Source organism: Lepisosteus oculatus, chromosome 2, assembly GCF_040954835.1.
Source record: "Lepisosteus oculatus isolate fLepOcu1 chromosome 2, fLepOcu1.hap2, whole genome shotgun sequence".
In the NCBI taxonomy this organism is placed as follows: domain Eukaryota; kingdom Metazoa; phylum Chordata; class Actinopteri; order Semionotiformes; family Lepisosteidae; genus Lepisosteus; species Lepisosteus oculatus.
Genome location: NC_090697.1, coordinates 55,914,851 through 55,930,683, shown reverse-complemented (window position 1 = coordinate 55,930,683; position 15,833 = coordinate 55,914,851). Strand labels below are relative to the sequence as shown.

General features: G+C 37.7%; 1 protein-coding gene across 1 annotated transcript; it reads right to left on the bottom strand.

Annotated features, from left to right (window-relative positions):
- Positions 1-10,245: 10,245 nt before the first annotated feature.
- Positions 10,246-15,591, bottom strand: cnih4 (cornichon family member 4). Its single transcript, XM_006625665.3, has 5 exons — positions 15,483-15,591; positions 14,503-14,571; positions 13,891-14,003; positions 12,409-12,549; positions 10,246-11,331 (listed from the first exon to the last, which is right to left on the bottom strand). The coding sequence occupies exons 1-5, from the start codon at positions 15,549-15,551 to the stop codon at positions 11,304-11,306; spliced, it is 420 nt and encodes a 139-aa protein (XP_006625728.1). The 5' UTR covers positions 15,552-15,591; the 3' UTR covers positions 10,246-11,303.
- Positions 15,592-15,833: the final 242 nt, after the last annotated feature.

Below are 15,833 nucleotides of genomic sequence, written 5' to 3'. Positions count from 1 at the left end.
GGGCATAGCAGGAGAAGGCCCTGTCGCCCATACAATGTAGACGGGCTTAGGGGACAGTAAGGAGGGCAGAATTTGAAGAGCGAGGTTGCGAGGTGGGCAGTAGGGCGATAATAGTTCAGACAGGTATTGAGGTGCCAAGCCATGTAGAGCCTTATAGGTGAGGACGAGGATTTTAAAGTCTACGCAGAATTGGACCGGAAGCCAGTGCAAGGACTCCAGGATAGGAGTAATGTGAACACTTGCACTAGACCTGGTCAGGATTCTGGCTGCTGAATTTTGGACACACTGCAGTTTGTTCAGAGTAGATTTAGATACCCCAGCAAGTAGAGCATTGCAGTAGTCAATTAGAGAGAATACAAATATGTTGATCAGCTTTTCAGCCACAGTTAATGACAGCATAGGGCGTAGTCTTGCGATATTTCTAAGGTGAAAAAAAGATGTTTTGACAGTATGCTGTACATGTGGGTCGAATGTTAAGCCAGAATCTAATATAACCCCATGGTTTTTCAATTTTGATTGAAGCTCAAGTACAGAGCCATCTACAGATAGGGTTACAGGACTGGCTTTACGAAGTTAATGGGGGATACCGATAAGCATGACTTCAGTCTTGTCACAGTTAAGATGAAGGAAGTTTTGAGTCATCCAAATTTTTATGTCAGAGATGCAATTAGATAGAATAGAGACAGCCACATCAGTGTCACGTTTGGTATGGATGCATATTTGAGTATCGTCAGCGTAAAAATAAAAGCTGAGGCCATGTGATCTTTAAAGCTGACCAAGTGGGAACATGTAAATGCTAAAGAGCAAGGGGCCCAGTATTGAGCCCTGGGGGACACCAGACTTGACAAGACCAATTTCAGACCTGTACCCATTGAGAGAGATAAAGTGACAGCGATCAATAGTTAAGATTTAAACCATTTGAGGGCAGTGTCAAAGACTCCAAACACAGTCTCGAGACGAGAAAGTAAGATGTTATTGTCAACAGTGTAAGTCTCAAATTATACAAGTGGAATTTAGAAAAACAAGAATGTGAAATTTGTCATCTTTTAATCTATACTGGAATGGGGCTCAAAGGTTCAGGGAGTAGAAGAAAATTATAGCAAGACATATCTGGCAAAAACTATATCAGGAGATAGAAAAGGAGATCATATCTTAAGAATTATGATGAATTAATGTCATCATTAACCATCTCTGGCTAAAATAACTCATGTAAATATCAGAAAAGACCTAGGAATGTTTCAATTTTGCTGCTAGCATGCAGTCATGGCACTTTGAAGTCCACACATTCAAAGCTGAAAAAAAGCAAATAGAGAAGAAAAGGAAAAAACAGGAGAAGAAGAAACAAAGAAGGAAGACTTCCTGTTTCTCCAAAGCTATATTGTGGGAGACCTCCATTTTCCAATAAGACCTGATACTGATTAATGTAGTTTATAATAATCTGAGTGCTATATAGTGTACCTGACTCTGACTATTATTACAAGAGAATTCTTATTTCCTTCTGTCACAAAGTAAAAAAATGTGTGTGAGAGAATCTGGTGTCAAGGACTGTGTTGATCTTAAATGGGCATTGAACAGCTGGTGTCACTGTAAGGGTGGTGCATTTGTATTTCCTTGTTCTTACAGTTCCCATTGATTGAAGGTTCTTGCTCAGACACTTGTTAATTATCACAAGGTCAGAAATGATACGTGGTATTACGCGGCAGGTATGACTGGGCCTCAGATTGAGAAAGGGGGCTCTGGAACATAATGCATCATTATGCCTGGCTATTTGGCTATACCCAGTTTCTCAATGAGTGCTGAGCACTTAGCTCTGCCCACCCCCGGGACGTCAAAGGAACACTCTTGTCAAGGGGGCTTCAAAAAGCCCCAATCAGGCGAACTCAGGGAATTCTTTGAGAGGGAAGAAAACGGATAGAGAGTCACAGATTACAGAGTTGGACCCAAGACTGGACACCACTGTGTAACCAATAGCAATTTTGAAAGAGTTACCGAGTGTATTCCACATGGTGTTTGCAACAAAACACTAAGTGATACTGCTAACCTGTGGTAAAAACGTTGTGTAGCCAATCAAAGAAAAGAGGGACTTTTTGGTCTAAATGCAAATCATTACATCATTACATTACCTGTAAACCCAACATAGCACATTGGCTCCATGAAATTGAACTAACTAACAAAGTTAGTCATATCTGTGTCTTCAGTGGTCAAGGTGTGCCCTCACGTTGTATTCTACACCAAGGACTGACCTGGAACACAAATATAAAACGACTGTGAGCTGATCGTTTCATGTTTGCACATAAGACCCCTGTAAATACAAACATGGATAATGCCAGTTTTTCAAAGAACCTAGATATATGTTCAATTCTGTTCTGTGAAAATAAAAAAAAAATCCAATATTGCTGCGGTGTGCATTTGTGAGATGGTAGACTCTTGTTTCTCGGATGTGTTATGAACTGTGTAAACTTTGTACATAGTGCCCCTTTAAAAAAAACGTCCTGAAGTCCTGGTTCCTTTTCACATTGGCGAATATGCTTTGCATAAAAAACAGCAACAATGGTTCAGAAAGTTGCAAATTCAAGTATTTATAAATATGTGGCTCGACAGACAAGTCGAATCTTCACATGTCCCTTGATGCCTATGTTTATTTAAGAAGGGGACAATGCAAAACTTTTTACTTCTTCGGATTTTTAAAAAGGGACACCGCTACAAGGGATTAAGAGGTGTTAGTTAAAGCCTCTTTGTAAGAACATATTGTAGCGCCCTCAGCCGGTGGTGAAGAGGAAGCGCACCTAGGCATTAATGGTACCGCGAAGCAGGCTGGGAGTTGTAGTTGGAGTTGGGGGGGGAGTTTGAGGGTCAGCACGATGACCAGCTGACCTTGTGTATGTAAATAGTGTTATATTAGTTTTAGTGCCTTTTGTAGCTTTGTAAGTGTATAGTCTTTTGTTAACGAGTAATCACCCTAACCGTGTGTACGTGTTCCGTTGGTCTCCTTATGTGTGTGTAGATTTTTTTATTTTTTTGTGGTTTCAATAGTAGAATAAAAGTTACTTTCAATGGCACAAAAGTAGCACTAACGAATGAGACTGGTCCGGTTCCCCTACGACGTTGTAGGGGGCTGAGTGACATCACACCCAAAAAAGGAAGGCACTATATCTCAGGAAAGAAAGAAGCTGGGAAGTTACTTTCAATGGCACAAACCTGGATAAAGGTAACGAATGAGACTGGTCCGGTTCCCCTACGACTTTGTAGGGGGGCTGAGTGACGTCACGACCCCAAAAACACAAGGCGCTATATCTCGGAAACGAAAGCAGCACAAAAGCTACTTTCAATGGCACAAACGTAGCACTAACGAATGAGGTGGGTTTAATCGTTTGTGCTGTCTGTAGGGGGGCCAACTTCACGGAGCTTAGTTGGCTTTGTGTTTTTCTTTCACCACGCTTGGCATTAAACATGTTAAAACACCTCATCACCTCTGCCAAATAAGCTCTTTCACTCATGACGTAATTTAGTGCTTCTGTAACAAAGTTACTTGAGTCTGTTGTGGTTAGTGATATATTATGGATATTGATTAAATGTTGATCATTTTTGACCTGTCATGATATACTCGTGTGATTTTAAGCACTGTGTAAGTCCTAAATCCTCTCACCTGTGAGACAGCTGATTGGGCATAGGTGTTTAGATGATTTAACCTGTTGAGTGTCAACCATTGTGAAAATAAAGAAACAAAACACAAGAAGGAATCAGTATACACCGCTCATCAAGACAACATTTAATGTGCCAACAGTATGCTAGAGCAACAAATGAGGTGGACTTGCTATCATTGAGCCTAAATACTGTATCTTGATTGATGAGTCAAGGTTTTGTATAGACCATATTGATGAAGTGTGGCGCAGATGTGTATAGAACTCTACTTGCAGCACTTGATGGCAGCCTGACTGCATGGCTCTACATTGATCAAGACCAGGAACCTCGCTCCTGCCTGTTTTCTGGGTTCACCCTGATGTGACAACATTAAAGCAGGACAAAGCATGTCCTCATGAAGCTCATGTAGCAGCTTTCAGGTGAGGTAAGAATGTGACGGCCATGCATTGGATGCGCTAATTGCCAGATTCGACCCTGTTACAAATTTGATGGCATCTAGTGCTCAGAGACCATCCTTGTCCATGCTGTATGTCAGGATTGGGACAGCAGCTAACAAAACAGGACCTACAACATGGTGTAAAGCAAGTGCAATAGAAGCTTGTATGGCTTCCACACACTCCTAGCCTGTGATTTTCTAATCAGACCTCTTGTTGATTACAAAAGTTAGTAATATATTATATTATTATATATAATAAACAGTATAGGAAATCTCTCATGTTTATTAAATAAAAGGTTGGTGTACCTGCTATAAAAAGGATATTTCCTGATGATAACTTTGTGCATCTACTGTATTTCTTACACATATAGAGACCTTCAAAAACATACAGACACTACAAATAAACAGTACACTAAAAAACACAATTTTCTGTAAAAAACATCTACCCATACATAGTATACCATTGCTAGGAACTAGGTTTACTTCCTTACAATCACCATGAGCCCCTATAATTGCACAATACCCCTTGGTTTTTGCATATAACCCCCAATTGCACTTGCCCATAACCCAAAACTCCTTTCATGTGGACTCATTTATTGAGTGTTTGATTAGATGTGGGATAAAGGAATTCCTCATTTTGTTGTGCTGCACATAGGGACTCAGAAACATCTGTTTGAAGGTATCAGCTGGTCATATCCAAAGAGGAGCTCCCAATACTGTCAGGAGAGTGCCAGTCCGGGTCCTGATCATGTAGAACTTTCTCTTGCCCGAGGGCCAGCAGAATTATACTGTACTGTATGCTTGCTTATACTGTTAATAACATAATAATAAAACATTTGGAAGAAATTTGAGGTATTTCCCCCCACATAAAGCACGGTGAGAACACAGTTCTTTGGGGTATTCTAACTGGCAAAAAAACTAGCTTTTAGTTTATTTTGAGAAATAGCAACTAACGCCATAATTGCAGATATGGACATAAATAAACAGGGTGACACATTTGGAAATTTGGCTCCAGTACAAAGTTGGCAAAGGTCATCCGAATTTTTGTTTAGAGGTGGTAAATTAATGGGTTTCATTGTGCTGGCTAATTCTGTTGTTCAAGAATGACACCAAAGATTAGGTCTGAAGGAATTCTCAGAACAGTTAACTTGAGTGTTAAACACACAGCATTCATAATTTAAGGAACAATCTGCCCATTTATTCTGAAGCTGACTAAGAGTGATAGCTTGGAAACATCATTCTAATTATATCTGAAAACCTCTTTGGAACATTCTTTTAAATTCACAAATAAAGACCAATGTTTTTTAAAGCATAAATCATAAGTCATCGTCTGTTCACAACAGAATCTATAGAGTACGTTAGATCTTAAATCCTGCATGTTAGTGTATCTCTTGTGTTTTGGTTTTATGTTGTGCTTTTAATGGCGGTTCTAAAGTACTAAAGTAAGCCACTGCATTCATTGAGAAGTTTCATGGTTCAGCTTTCATTGTTTAGAAAAATTAGAAAGAAGAGGCAGTCTACCTCATTATTCACATCTTGTTGTAAGCAACATTAGTGAACTGAGGACTTCAGAAAGGAACTTCTAGAATGCTCCTTGAAACTCAGCAAGCAAACATGATTTGACTTTTTAAAAACTCTGTTTTGTACAGCACTGACTTCTGTGGAACACAAAAAAGCAGAAACTTGACTTAACTAAAGCGCCTGACTCTCCCACAGGGGCGAAAGTGTTCCTGTGATGTTTTGGGCGTAGGCAGGTCTGACTGCACAGGGCTTGTGCAGGAAATGGCTGTACACAGATGGCCAGCTGTAATGATTCATTATTAAATCGCTACCTGTCTTTTCTTAGAGTCCCCCTCTGTTACAGTACCAACATCCCGCCACCAAAGGGCACCCAAACCGATAGTACGTACCTCATCCACTCTGGGGTGGCGTAGGTTAATCAGACCCATCATCACGGCTCTGCTCCAGCCTGTTTAAACCCTGCTGCCTTGCTCAGTATTAGGTTTTCAACATGAGAACTACACATTGTGTTTTCCATGAGATCCTCTCTGTTTTCCCTTTTCAGCTCCCAATTCTCTGATTGTGACTTGGGTTTTCCTCAGGTGCTCTGGCCACCTAGACCTGACTAAATCAATCACATCCTCTAGCTTGCCATCTGCTGCTGTGTCCATCTGCATGTGTCAGCATCTTTTGCAGCGCTACTCTTGGGGCTCTGTGACAGTGTGTCTGGCAATACAAGAGTTTTTCCTGGTGCGTGCTCTGCTGTTGGCTTAAATCCCATGAGCCACATCAGAAGTCTTTGGCTGAGCAGTTGGACATTATCCAAATCTTTGCTGTTGATGAGAGGGGCTAACAGTAAATGGACTGTCATCAGCTTGAAACCTTCCAGGCAGTAGTGGTATTTCCTCAATTTCTCACAGGCCCAAACACTTGCCAGACATTTCTTTTCTATCTGCACATAGCGGGTTTCGGCCTCTGTGAGCCGGCTGGAGCACAATGCCACTGACTCCCACTCTTCTCCATGGAGTTGAAGTAACACAATCCTCCAATCCCATAGCGGCTGGTGTTTGCTGAGCCGGCTGGGGATCTGTTGATATTATAGTAGGCGAGAACTCGTGTCGGCATCAACAGCTCTTTGAGGCACTTGAATGGTGCTTGCTGTGTGTGACCCCATGTCCATGCATGTTTGTTCTTCAAGATCTTGAAGAACAGCTGTCTGATTTGGAGAGCTTAGGGACATATTTCCCCAGATGATTCGCCATATCTAAAACTCTTCAGCTCTTGGAGGTTCTCAGGTGGGGATAGCTGCTTGATCGAATTCCACTTTGTCTGGAACTGGCTACACCCCTGACTGGTCAATCAAGTGGTCCAGGAAGTGTAGCTGTCTCTGTAGGACAAAGCACATTTCCTTGTTCAGCATTAGTCCAGTTGATTTTTGCAGGACCCTCTTGAGACGTACTGTACATCATGCTCTAAAAGGTGCTCCCATTCAAATGGATGTCGTCCATGAACACTGCCAACTCCATCCAGACCTTGCAGTGTCTCTGTCTTTTTTCTTTGGAAGATCTCCGGGATGCTCTTTATTTCTAACGGAAGCCTCCAGAAACGATATCTGGCACGTGAGGTAATAAATATGGTCAGCTTACTACTCTCAGGGTGCTGAGGTATCTACCAGAAACCACTTGCAGCATCCAATGAATAGACTATAGTAGCTCTACTCAGCTTTGCTATGATTTCCTCTGGGGTGGGTAGAATGAATCTTTCCTTCTTGACAGTTCATTTAGTTTTTTCAAGTCAATGCAAATTTTCAAAATTCCGTTTTTTCCAACAGTATAGTAACTTGGATCGGGTATGTCTCCTGTTTATGGATGGATGCTATGAATTTTCCATTTATTGATATTACTCTTATGTAACTTATGTGAGTTTTGTTAATAGTCTATAAGTAATAACCTTCATTTCCTGTAACACAATTGACAGAATATCTTACCACTGAATCCTAGAGAGGTACAACTTGTAGTTTCAACATATGCTTAAAAAATTCAACATATTATGATCTCAGTTCTCTCTGTGGTTCTAATCTTCAGGTCTGAAAAGTCTAAATCACTAAGGGTATTTCTTCCAGCAGGTGCTTGAAACAACTGAGTGAGAAACAGTCATTAGCCATGGCTACCATTTCAGTTTCAGCAGCAGATACCCCCAATGTTCTCTTTCTATTCTATAGGGGGGAAATTAAATCATTAATATTAACCACTTCTTCCTTCATACCGTATATACATTCCTGATTTTATGATGGCACTGCATTATCATGAATATCTGAATATATGCTCTTTGTGATGTATTACTGCAGTATACTTCCATCTCTTCCATCTTTCCTGTCTTTCTACATATTCTCTAATTCTGTATTCTTCACCAATTGTTTGGCTTTTTCTTTTGTCTTCCTATCTTTTGGCATTCTATCCATTTCCCTCGCAGTCCTTCTTTGGATTCTTCTCTTTCACTCTAGATATGACATTTTGGAATTTCCCAACAGATCACTGTCACCGGCCAGGAAATGGCCAATAATGACACATAATGCAAATATATATTATTTATGAGGAATATCATATTTAAGATGTGATGTATGGCTAGATATGAAATTTCAAATGACTTTTTAAAAAGTTTAATAAAAGATGTATATTTTTGTCAGCTGTGAATTGTGTATAAAAGGACTTAATCAATGTTGCTGACATTGCTAAGCCGGTTTATGGCAGGATTCTGAATTTAATCAAACCTTATTATTATCCTTCCATATTCACAAAGTCACATATTTTTGACAGGGATTGTGGTCAAGCTAGCCTATACTGCAGGGCGCTGACACTGCAACAATTTAAAGACTGTTTATCCAAGTTATCATGTCTTTAGAAGGTAAAAACCCACATGAGCACAGAGAACATGCAAACTCCACACAAAAGGTAGCTCAGTCAGGAATCACACCCGTTTACCAGAAATTGAGAGGCGGCTGTGTTAATAACCACCCCAACCAAGCTACACAGCTTTATTAATACTAAATTATTTAATATTTTTATTTAAAATACATTTTAAGAAAATAGGTCAAGTATTTTTCAGGCCCTAAACTGATTTCTAAATTCTAGGTCAATATAACCTCTGCTTTTGAATTGCTGATGCTTGGGTTTTGCACACACTTAGCAATACTTAGTTTATTTAAGAATTTATGAAGTATGAAGTAACTAATTCAAGTATTTTTTAAAATATTTTGCTCCCAATCAAAATCTGTTTGAATGGAGGCTCGTAACATTTTGGCCAATGAGAATGTTTGTTGTTTGATGGGTTTTTCTAAACAAATATTACAACTTAATCAAAACCAAGAACCATTTTATCAGTTTTTATCTTTGTTTATATTGTAGACAACCACAGTATGTTAACCTGTGTTGTTACTGTTTCAGACATCTAGTGGAGCTTTTACCAAAAATGTTTAGAAACAGGGAGTATTAAATATCACATCGTTCTGCTACAGTAGTGTCAGTCTCAACACTATATTTTTTTCTCAGACTAGTGTACAATTACTATTTACAATCCTTAGGACTTTATGAAAACTAGAAATATTTGTCTTTTTGCAACTCATTCCCAATTACCATCTACTTTACACTTGCCTTCATAAAAGTAAATAGATTGTGGTTACTATTAACTGCACTTCCTGAAACATTATCTTTCAAAGATGAAAGTCTAAAGAACATGCATTTCTTTCCTCACACCCTTACAGGCAATGATCTTTGGCCACGTCATCTTATTTTAGTTGAAGAAGCCTAGTAATATCACATATACAGGATTGTAAAAGCAGACTGTTTTCTGTTGCACATTTTAATTAGGTGAAGGAGGAAAGGTCAGAACCTAATACAAACATTACATACAGTTAGCATCTTAGTGTGGCTCAGAAAGAACATGACCTACTAATTGAAAAAATTGGACTATATTGCCATTTATATGTGCACACCTAGATTGGGGTCACAATTCGTTTTATACACACACTGGCAGAAATATTGTAACACCTCATCAAATAAAACTGAGCTGCTCAACTTAAAGATTAAATTATATGACAGACTTTGAAATATGGGCAGCTCAATCTCATTGCTCTGCAAATAGAATTGTCTGTATTTGTTTGTGACTTGGGTATTATTTTTATGTTCTACCAGAATGCAGAATGCAAACAGGACTGAGATCAGGGGATTATTCTGAACAGGGAAAACAATGAAAGTATAATGAAAGTCATATCCCTCATACCACCCTCATGCCTGCCACAATAATATTATTTTTGGATGAAGGTTCTTAATATTTTCACTAAAACATATATATTACATTACTTAATTTTGGGATTAAGACCGTAATATTAATATCCAATATATTCCAGATGAAAAAACAGTTCTAAATCTGCCACGTAGACCTTTTAATGTAGAAAATACTCGGATTACTCGTTGAAAAGTTCTTAACATCCATCCTTATTAAGTTGTATTACAAAATATAAACAGCAACCACACAAATAAAAAAAAAAACAAATGTAGTATAAAATCATTTTTTCTTGTAAACAATTTTCTTCACACCATTTTTCAAACTATGTTTTGCAAAAACAACATTTCAATTTTTTAAACAAAACGGTACCAAGAAACACTAAAAACTTTAAAACCTTTTATTTGGAGAAAGTCAAAATTTATATTTGCATGTCTCAAAAGCTTTTAAAAAATAAAAGATCAACTCTACAAAGTCTGAATATTTTATAAATCTTTGTACAACAAACACTGCAGCTTTCAAATCAACATTTGCTGAATACAAACATGGCATAAGTAAATCTGATTGTTGTTTGAAAAGAGAAGTGCTACAGTACTGCACCACCACCTCGTAGGCATATGAACAAATGTACAATATGTGCATCTCCTCTCTGGTGTGTGATTCATGAAATTCAGCTTTTCTTTATGAGTTTTATTAGTTTTTTTGAGTCTCTTTTTCAGGTACAGCTCTTCTGCGGTCTGTGATTTGTGTTCTTCGGCTCAGATGACTAAACCTCATCAATGTAAACTCATGGGAAAACACTCAGCATGTAGTCAGGAAGGGGTGGAAGCAGCCCCCAACCACAAGGGTCACAGAGTCTTAAGGCCCTTATTCAGATTGGCTTCTGACCCAGTTATTTAACTGGACAAATTGAGCTCCAGAGTGGTTGGATCGTAAGGTAATGGTGGTTTAAAGAAACATAGCTTGTTTACTGGACAAAACATTGCTGACAGGGGATACGTCATGGTTGATCACTGGAAAAATAGCACGTAGGTACCAACTAGGGAAGTCCTTCTTTTTGAGAACATGACCAAAGTTATGCATGTAATAGGTTACTTAGGGCTGTTGTATACACACTGCTCTGAAAGAATAAACTCCACAATCATGCAGCAAGTAGTAGTTTAACCACATTAGGCACAATCAAGTTTTTTTTATTACTGCAGGGTCCAGTTTTCACTTTAGCTCTGTCGTGACCACAAAACAAAGCTGTGTTTCTTATGCAAAAAGTTCCACACACGAATGGATTATTCAAATTCAATTTCTAATGACTTTGCAGGGATATTTTATTCTTGCATGGCAGTGTATGTAAAAACATAATGAACAAAGAGACCACTGAGATTGATTGCAGCTCAACAGAGCAGACGACTTATGATTTGGCAGCTGGAGTTGAAAGGTGAATTGGGCGTCAGTCATTTATTAATGCCAGGATCATACTGTGGAAAACAGGAGCTAGGTTAGTGAATGCAGGATAAAATGATAGATAATACTGGCAGCACAACTCAATATTAATAAAATTAATAGAGACCATGTACCAGTGCACCATTAAGAAGGGGTCAGTATGAGACCCGAAGAATTGACATTTAAAAGACATAACTAAGCAATGAAAATTCTGGTGTAAGAAAACACTAGAATTTGTCAAACAAAATATTATAAAAGGAATAAGTCTGCAAAACGTACCTTAATCATTTTTTTAATAAAAAAAGATCTTTACGTTTCAGAAAAGTGCTTCACATTTGGACTTGAGGAAAAAATAACTTATACCAAAGAAATCATTCAAGGAACAGGAAAGCAGAGTACTTAACTGAGCTTTCAATTCTACTTAAGTTTAATTACAATAAAGAAAATAGTTAAAAAACTGTACCAAACAATTACACTAAAATTCAAAGGGCAGGGAAGTCATATCTTGTTTCAAGCACTCATAAATAAGAATCCATGGCTGAAATTAATTTCTTTCTAGTTTTCCCAAAAACCTACAAATTAAAGTTTTACTTATTCCTGCTACTGTTTTTCTTTTCAATGCATCTTGTACAATTCCACCATTTCTCACTTCCTGGTGATTTGGCATTAATCTGAAAGGATTTCATGTTTAAAATAAATGCAAGCCAAGATACATTTAGTTTAATAAGTATCATTCATTCACTACCTTAAAAGATACAAGGGTGCTGGAAACTATTTTTATACTATCCAGCATGTAATTTGAACTTGGATTTTTGAATAATCTATCAACTCCATCTACACAGAAATCCTTTTACTTGTTTCAATCTTTCCTCAAGTTCCAGCACTATGAAAACTTGACAGCACTTCAAGTACAAACTATTTCTTCTAAATTATGTTATTTTGCGCTTCGCAGAATGTTGAATAGCAAGTAGCGGGGGAAAAAAACAAGGGAATTCAAATCTCAGTAATAGACAAAAAGGCATCAAGATGACTTGAGCAGTACTTATACTGCCAGTATCAGTTTAGTGCTGCATGTAAAATACACAAAAAAGATGCATGGAGAAAGCCCTCACCTGTAGAGATAAATGAAGAAACACAGCAGGTGAAACCCAAGTTTGATCATGGCCTCCTTCATATGGGATTTCAGCAGCCCTCGATTGTGAATCTCTGTAGGGTCAAACACTCCCATATTACCCATTGGGACCTTCAAAAATCTGAAGAAAAGAAGGGAAAACCAACACTCATTCCCTATGAAGTTAGTCCCTCTACTAGAGTACTTTGTGATCTTTTTGGATGAAAACAGCATACAAATTACATTAATTATGATCTCTGTGCACTAAGAGGGCAAAAATACTTTGACTATTACAATACTTACTGCCTAAATGAAACAATATAAGTATGTTTCTTAACCAAGTGCATTCTGCAATCCATTTCTGGAAAACACTACAAAACCGGCCGGCCAGTAATCATTTTGAGATTTCTGACCAAATATATCTTTGAATTGCCTATCTTTCAGAAACAAAAAGTATACATTGTAAAATGTGATTTTTATGCTAAAATCTAAATGAGCCTCATTTGTTTTTAGCTGTTTTATGATAGCATGAACAATCATTAGTTCTGTCTTAGATTTAACATGGGTTATTTCCCTTGACACAAAGGATGACACACTGCAGTTTTCAAGATTTTACAAAGGTCTACACAACACGCCAAAGTTGTAGCAATTTTAAGCATCATTTCATTTCCATCACCTGCAAAAAGATTATGAAGAGCGGAGGTAGGTGATGAGTCACAGATAAATATTTTTCAGGATGACATTTCTACTTTAATAACTTAAAAAATCCAACACTTAACTCAAGATTTTGCCAACAGTTTTGTTTTTATATTGCTGCATGGAATTATGTGTTGGACATCCAGGCCCAGAATAGAGCTGTAAGTGTGTTTCCTGTCCAATTGCATACGCTTAAGAAAACAAGCAGGAGATAACCTAAAACTCTCAACTAAAGTTCAAGCTGCGCAGTGATCTTGTGATGTTTATTTAAATTTGTGTACTATTTGTTTTTTGCTTAAAAAAAGCAACAAGAGACGTAGGGGATCATAAGACTTATCAAGTGCTATGAAACGCTCAAGAGCATGATGCATAAAAATGTGGAAGCACAGTGGTCAGGACCAAAAGTGCTCCAGAATCCCTGCATTTTACTGGAGCTAACACTGATTTTTTTTTCAAACGGTTAACCTATTTACATTACCATAACGTCAAGACCTCACAGGGAAAAGGATCAACTCTCACAGAGTAACGGTTAACCCAGCTTTCAGAAATAATGGCCTGTGCTGGTCACAACTGTGTTGGGTACCAAAACATGAGAAATATATACTTATATTAAGCAAGCTTTTCTATCCAAAATAAACATGACTAGCTTAAAGAGGCCAGTAAGAATAAAAAAGGGCTGCCACTGCTCCATAAGAAAAGACATGAACGTGATTGGCTTAAAGTAAACTACTAGAATTTTGCCTAACACCAGGGATAGAGGCTTAACAGAAGAGATGTAGAAACTCACCTGTAGACGTTCCAGGATGCAACAGGCAGGTTGAGAAGGAAGATGAACCAATGCAATGAAACAAGCATCAGAACTGTGGCTATCGCCTGACCAACCAATTCTGGCACAATCCACTACAAGACAAACAATACAGCTGATCTTACAATTCTCTTACTCGATGGCTTCTCGTCATAGAAAATTGTACCCAATAAATCAATATGTCATGTTTTTAGTAATAAACCTTCCTGCATACTCAGTAATTAACTTACTGACTCATTCCTTCACTTTTTGAATTTCCAGACTAGTCATCAGGGTGGTAATTCTGAACAAAGCTTTTAATTATAAAGGTTTCTTGTATCCTATTTAGTATCTTGATTGGAAACCAACTTTTTGGTTTCTTTGAGGTAGTGTAATAAACAAGTCAGAATAATGTAATAAACATGTCTTGCCATGTAACATTAAGGTGTAAATCACATTTATTTTAGCAGAGGCTGAATACCAGGAGAATTCCTTACACCACGTTTAAGTTTTAGTGCATACTGTATGTACACCAGACATTTCTCAACATTCAGAGCTGAAAAAACAGGTAAACACACACAAACCTGGTAACATTTTGAAACAAAAACAACTTACTTTGTTTAATTTGGAACAGCAAGCTCTTGCATTAATATAATCACATTCTAGATCAGAAAGAGTAATTATCTGCAATACAAGTTAAGGAAACGTGCTGAAACAATACATTTGTCTTAGACCTCTCTCAGGCAGTTTCCTTCTTTCAGACACAGCAGCTGTAAACTCTTCTGTAATAAATCTAAATAAGATGTCAGGCACATAGGTGGTTAGGTACATCCTGTGCAATCACGCCAGAAGAAGCATCTGTCAGTACACATTCTATTTTTCATTAATAGTAGCAATGCTGAATGTAACATTTGGTCAACACTGTAAAATAAGATGCAAAGCTTAACATAGAACACAGAAACCAAGCCTCTTTTACAATTACTTTAAAATTCGATCTTCAGTATTAATTTACTATAAATTATATTATTTTGTAACGCAATGCCCCTATAAGTTTTTTTCTTTGTATTCAAACTACGCTAAAAACAAATGGTAATACTGGTATTTCTGTAGACACTGCAAAAGCTGACTATTCAGCCTGAACATCAAGAACAGTAAATAGTAACAATTAAAGAGAGATTTCAGCAAACAATTGTAATTACAGAGGACGGCTGAAATGAACAGTGCCTGGTTGGCTAGTACCAGTCCTAAAAACCGAAGGCATGTCAATTGTAATTAGAAAACCTACAGAAAAGCACCCTTTCGCTGTGCACAATCACAGTTGTTTAACAGAAAACAACCTAATCTGTATATCACCAGCAATACTAAATCAAGTTAATTCAGCCAGGTTTAACAGGTTAAACAACTATCCAGTATAAATTTATCAAAAGCGTATGTAATAAACTGTGAAGTGTATTCTGAACAACATCGTTCTACAGACCAGTACCGCGAAACTACCCACCACAATTTATAAACTGTGGGCAATCAAAGACCCCTTACAGTAACGCCAAAATGATTTGCTACAAACAAAGCTTTCAACTCTTTAAATTAAAGGATACAAAGTAAACTGACAGAAAAATTAAAGCACAACAATCGATTAAAGACAGAATGAACACTGCAGCCTCCATCTTCAACTTCCTACTTTTTTGTCACTTCCGCTGAAAGCTGTCTACATCCCTAGCGCCTTTTTTTAAAAAAAGAAAGAAAATGCTTATATGACCTATCGCCATCTTGTGGTAGTAGTAAATTATTCCTTGAATCCGTTTACGTTTATAACATGCTGTGCATCAAGACTACGTAACTCCAGTCCATGAGCACACTATTTCTTTTTCCAAATTTTTATGGTTTAATTGAACTAAGTAAATGGATTAGGCGTTACATCGGCTGTGGTTTTCAGAACTTAATCAGGT

Bases quoted from the DNA above. Each gene is read 5' to 3' on its own strand.
- cnih4 (XM_006625665.3), bottom strand. From the start codon at position 15,551: ATGGAGGCTGCAGTGTTCATTCTGTCTTTAATCGATTGTTGTGCTTTA. The intron at 14,004-14,502 runs GTAAGTTGTTTT...TTTGTCTTGTAG, and splicing joins GCTGTTCCAAATTAAACAAA to TGGATTGTGCCAGAATTGGT. The intron at 12,550-13,890 runs GTGAGTTTCTAC...TCTTTTCTTCAG, and splicing joins GCATCCTGGAACGTCTACAG to ATTTTTGAAGGTCCCAATGG.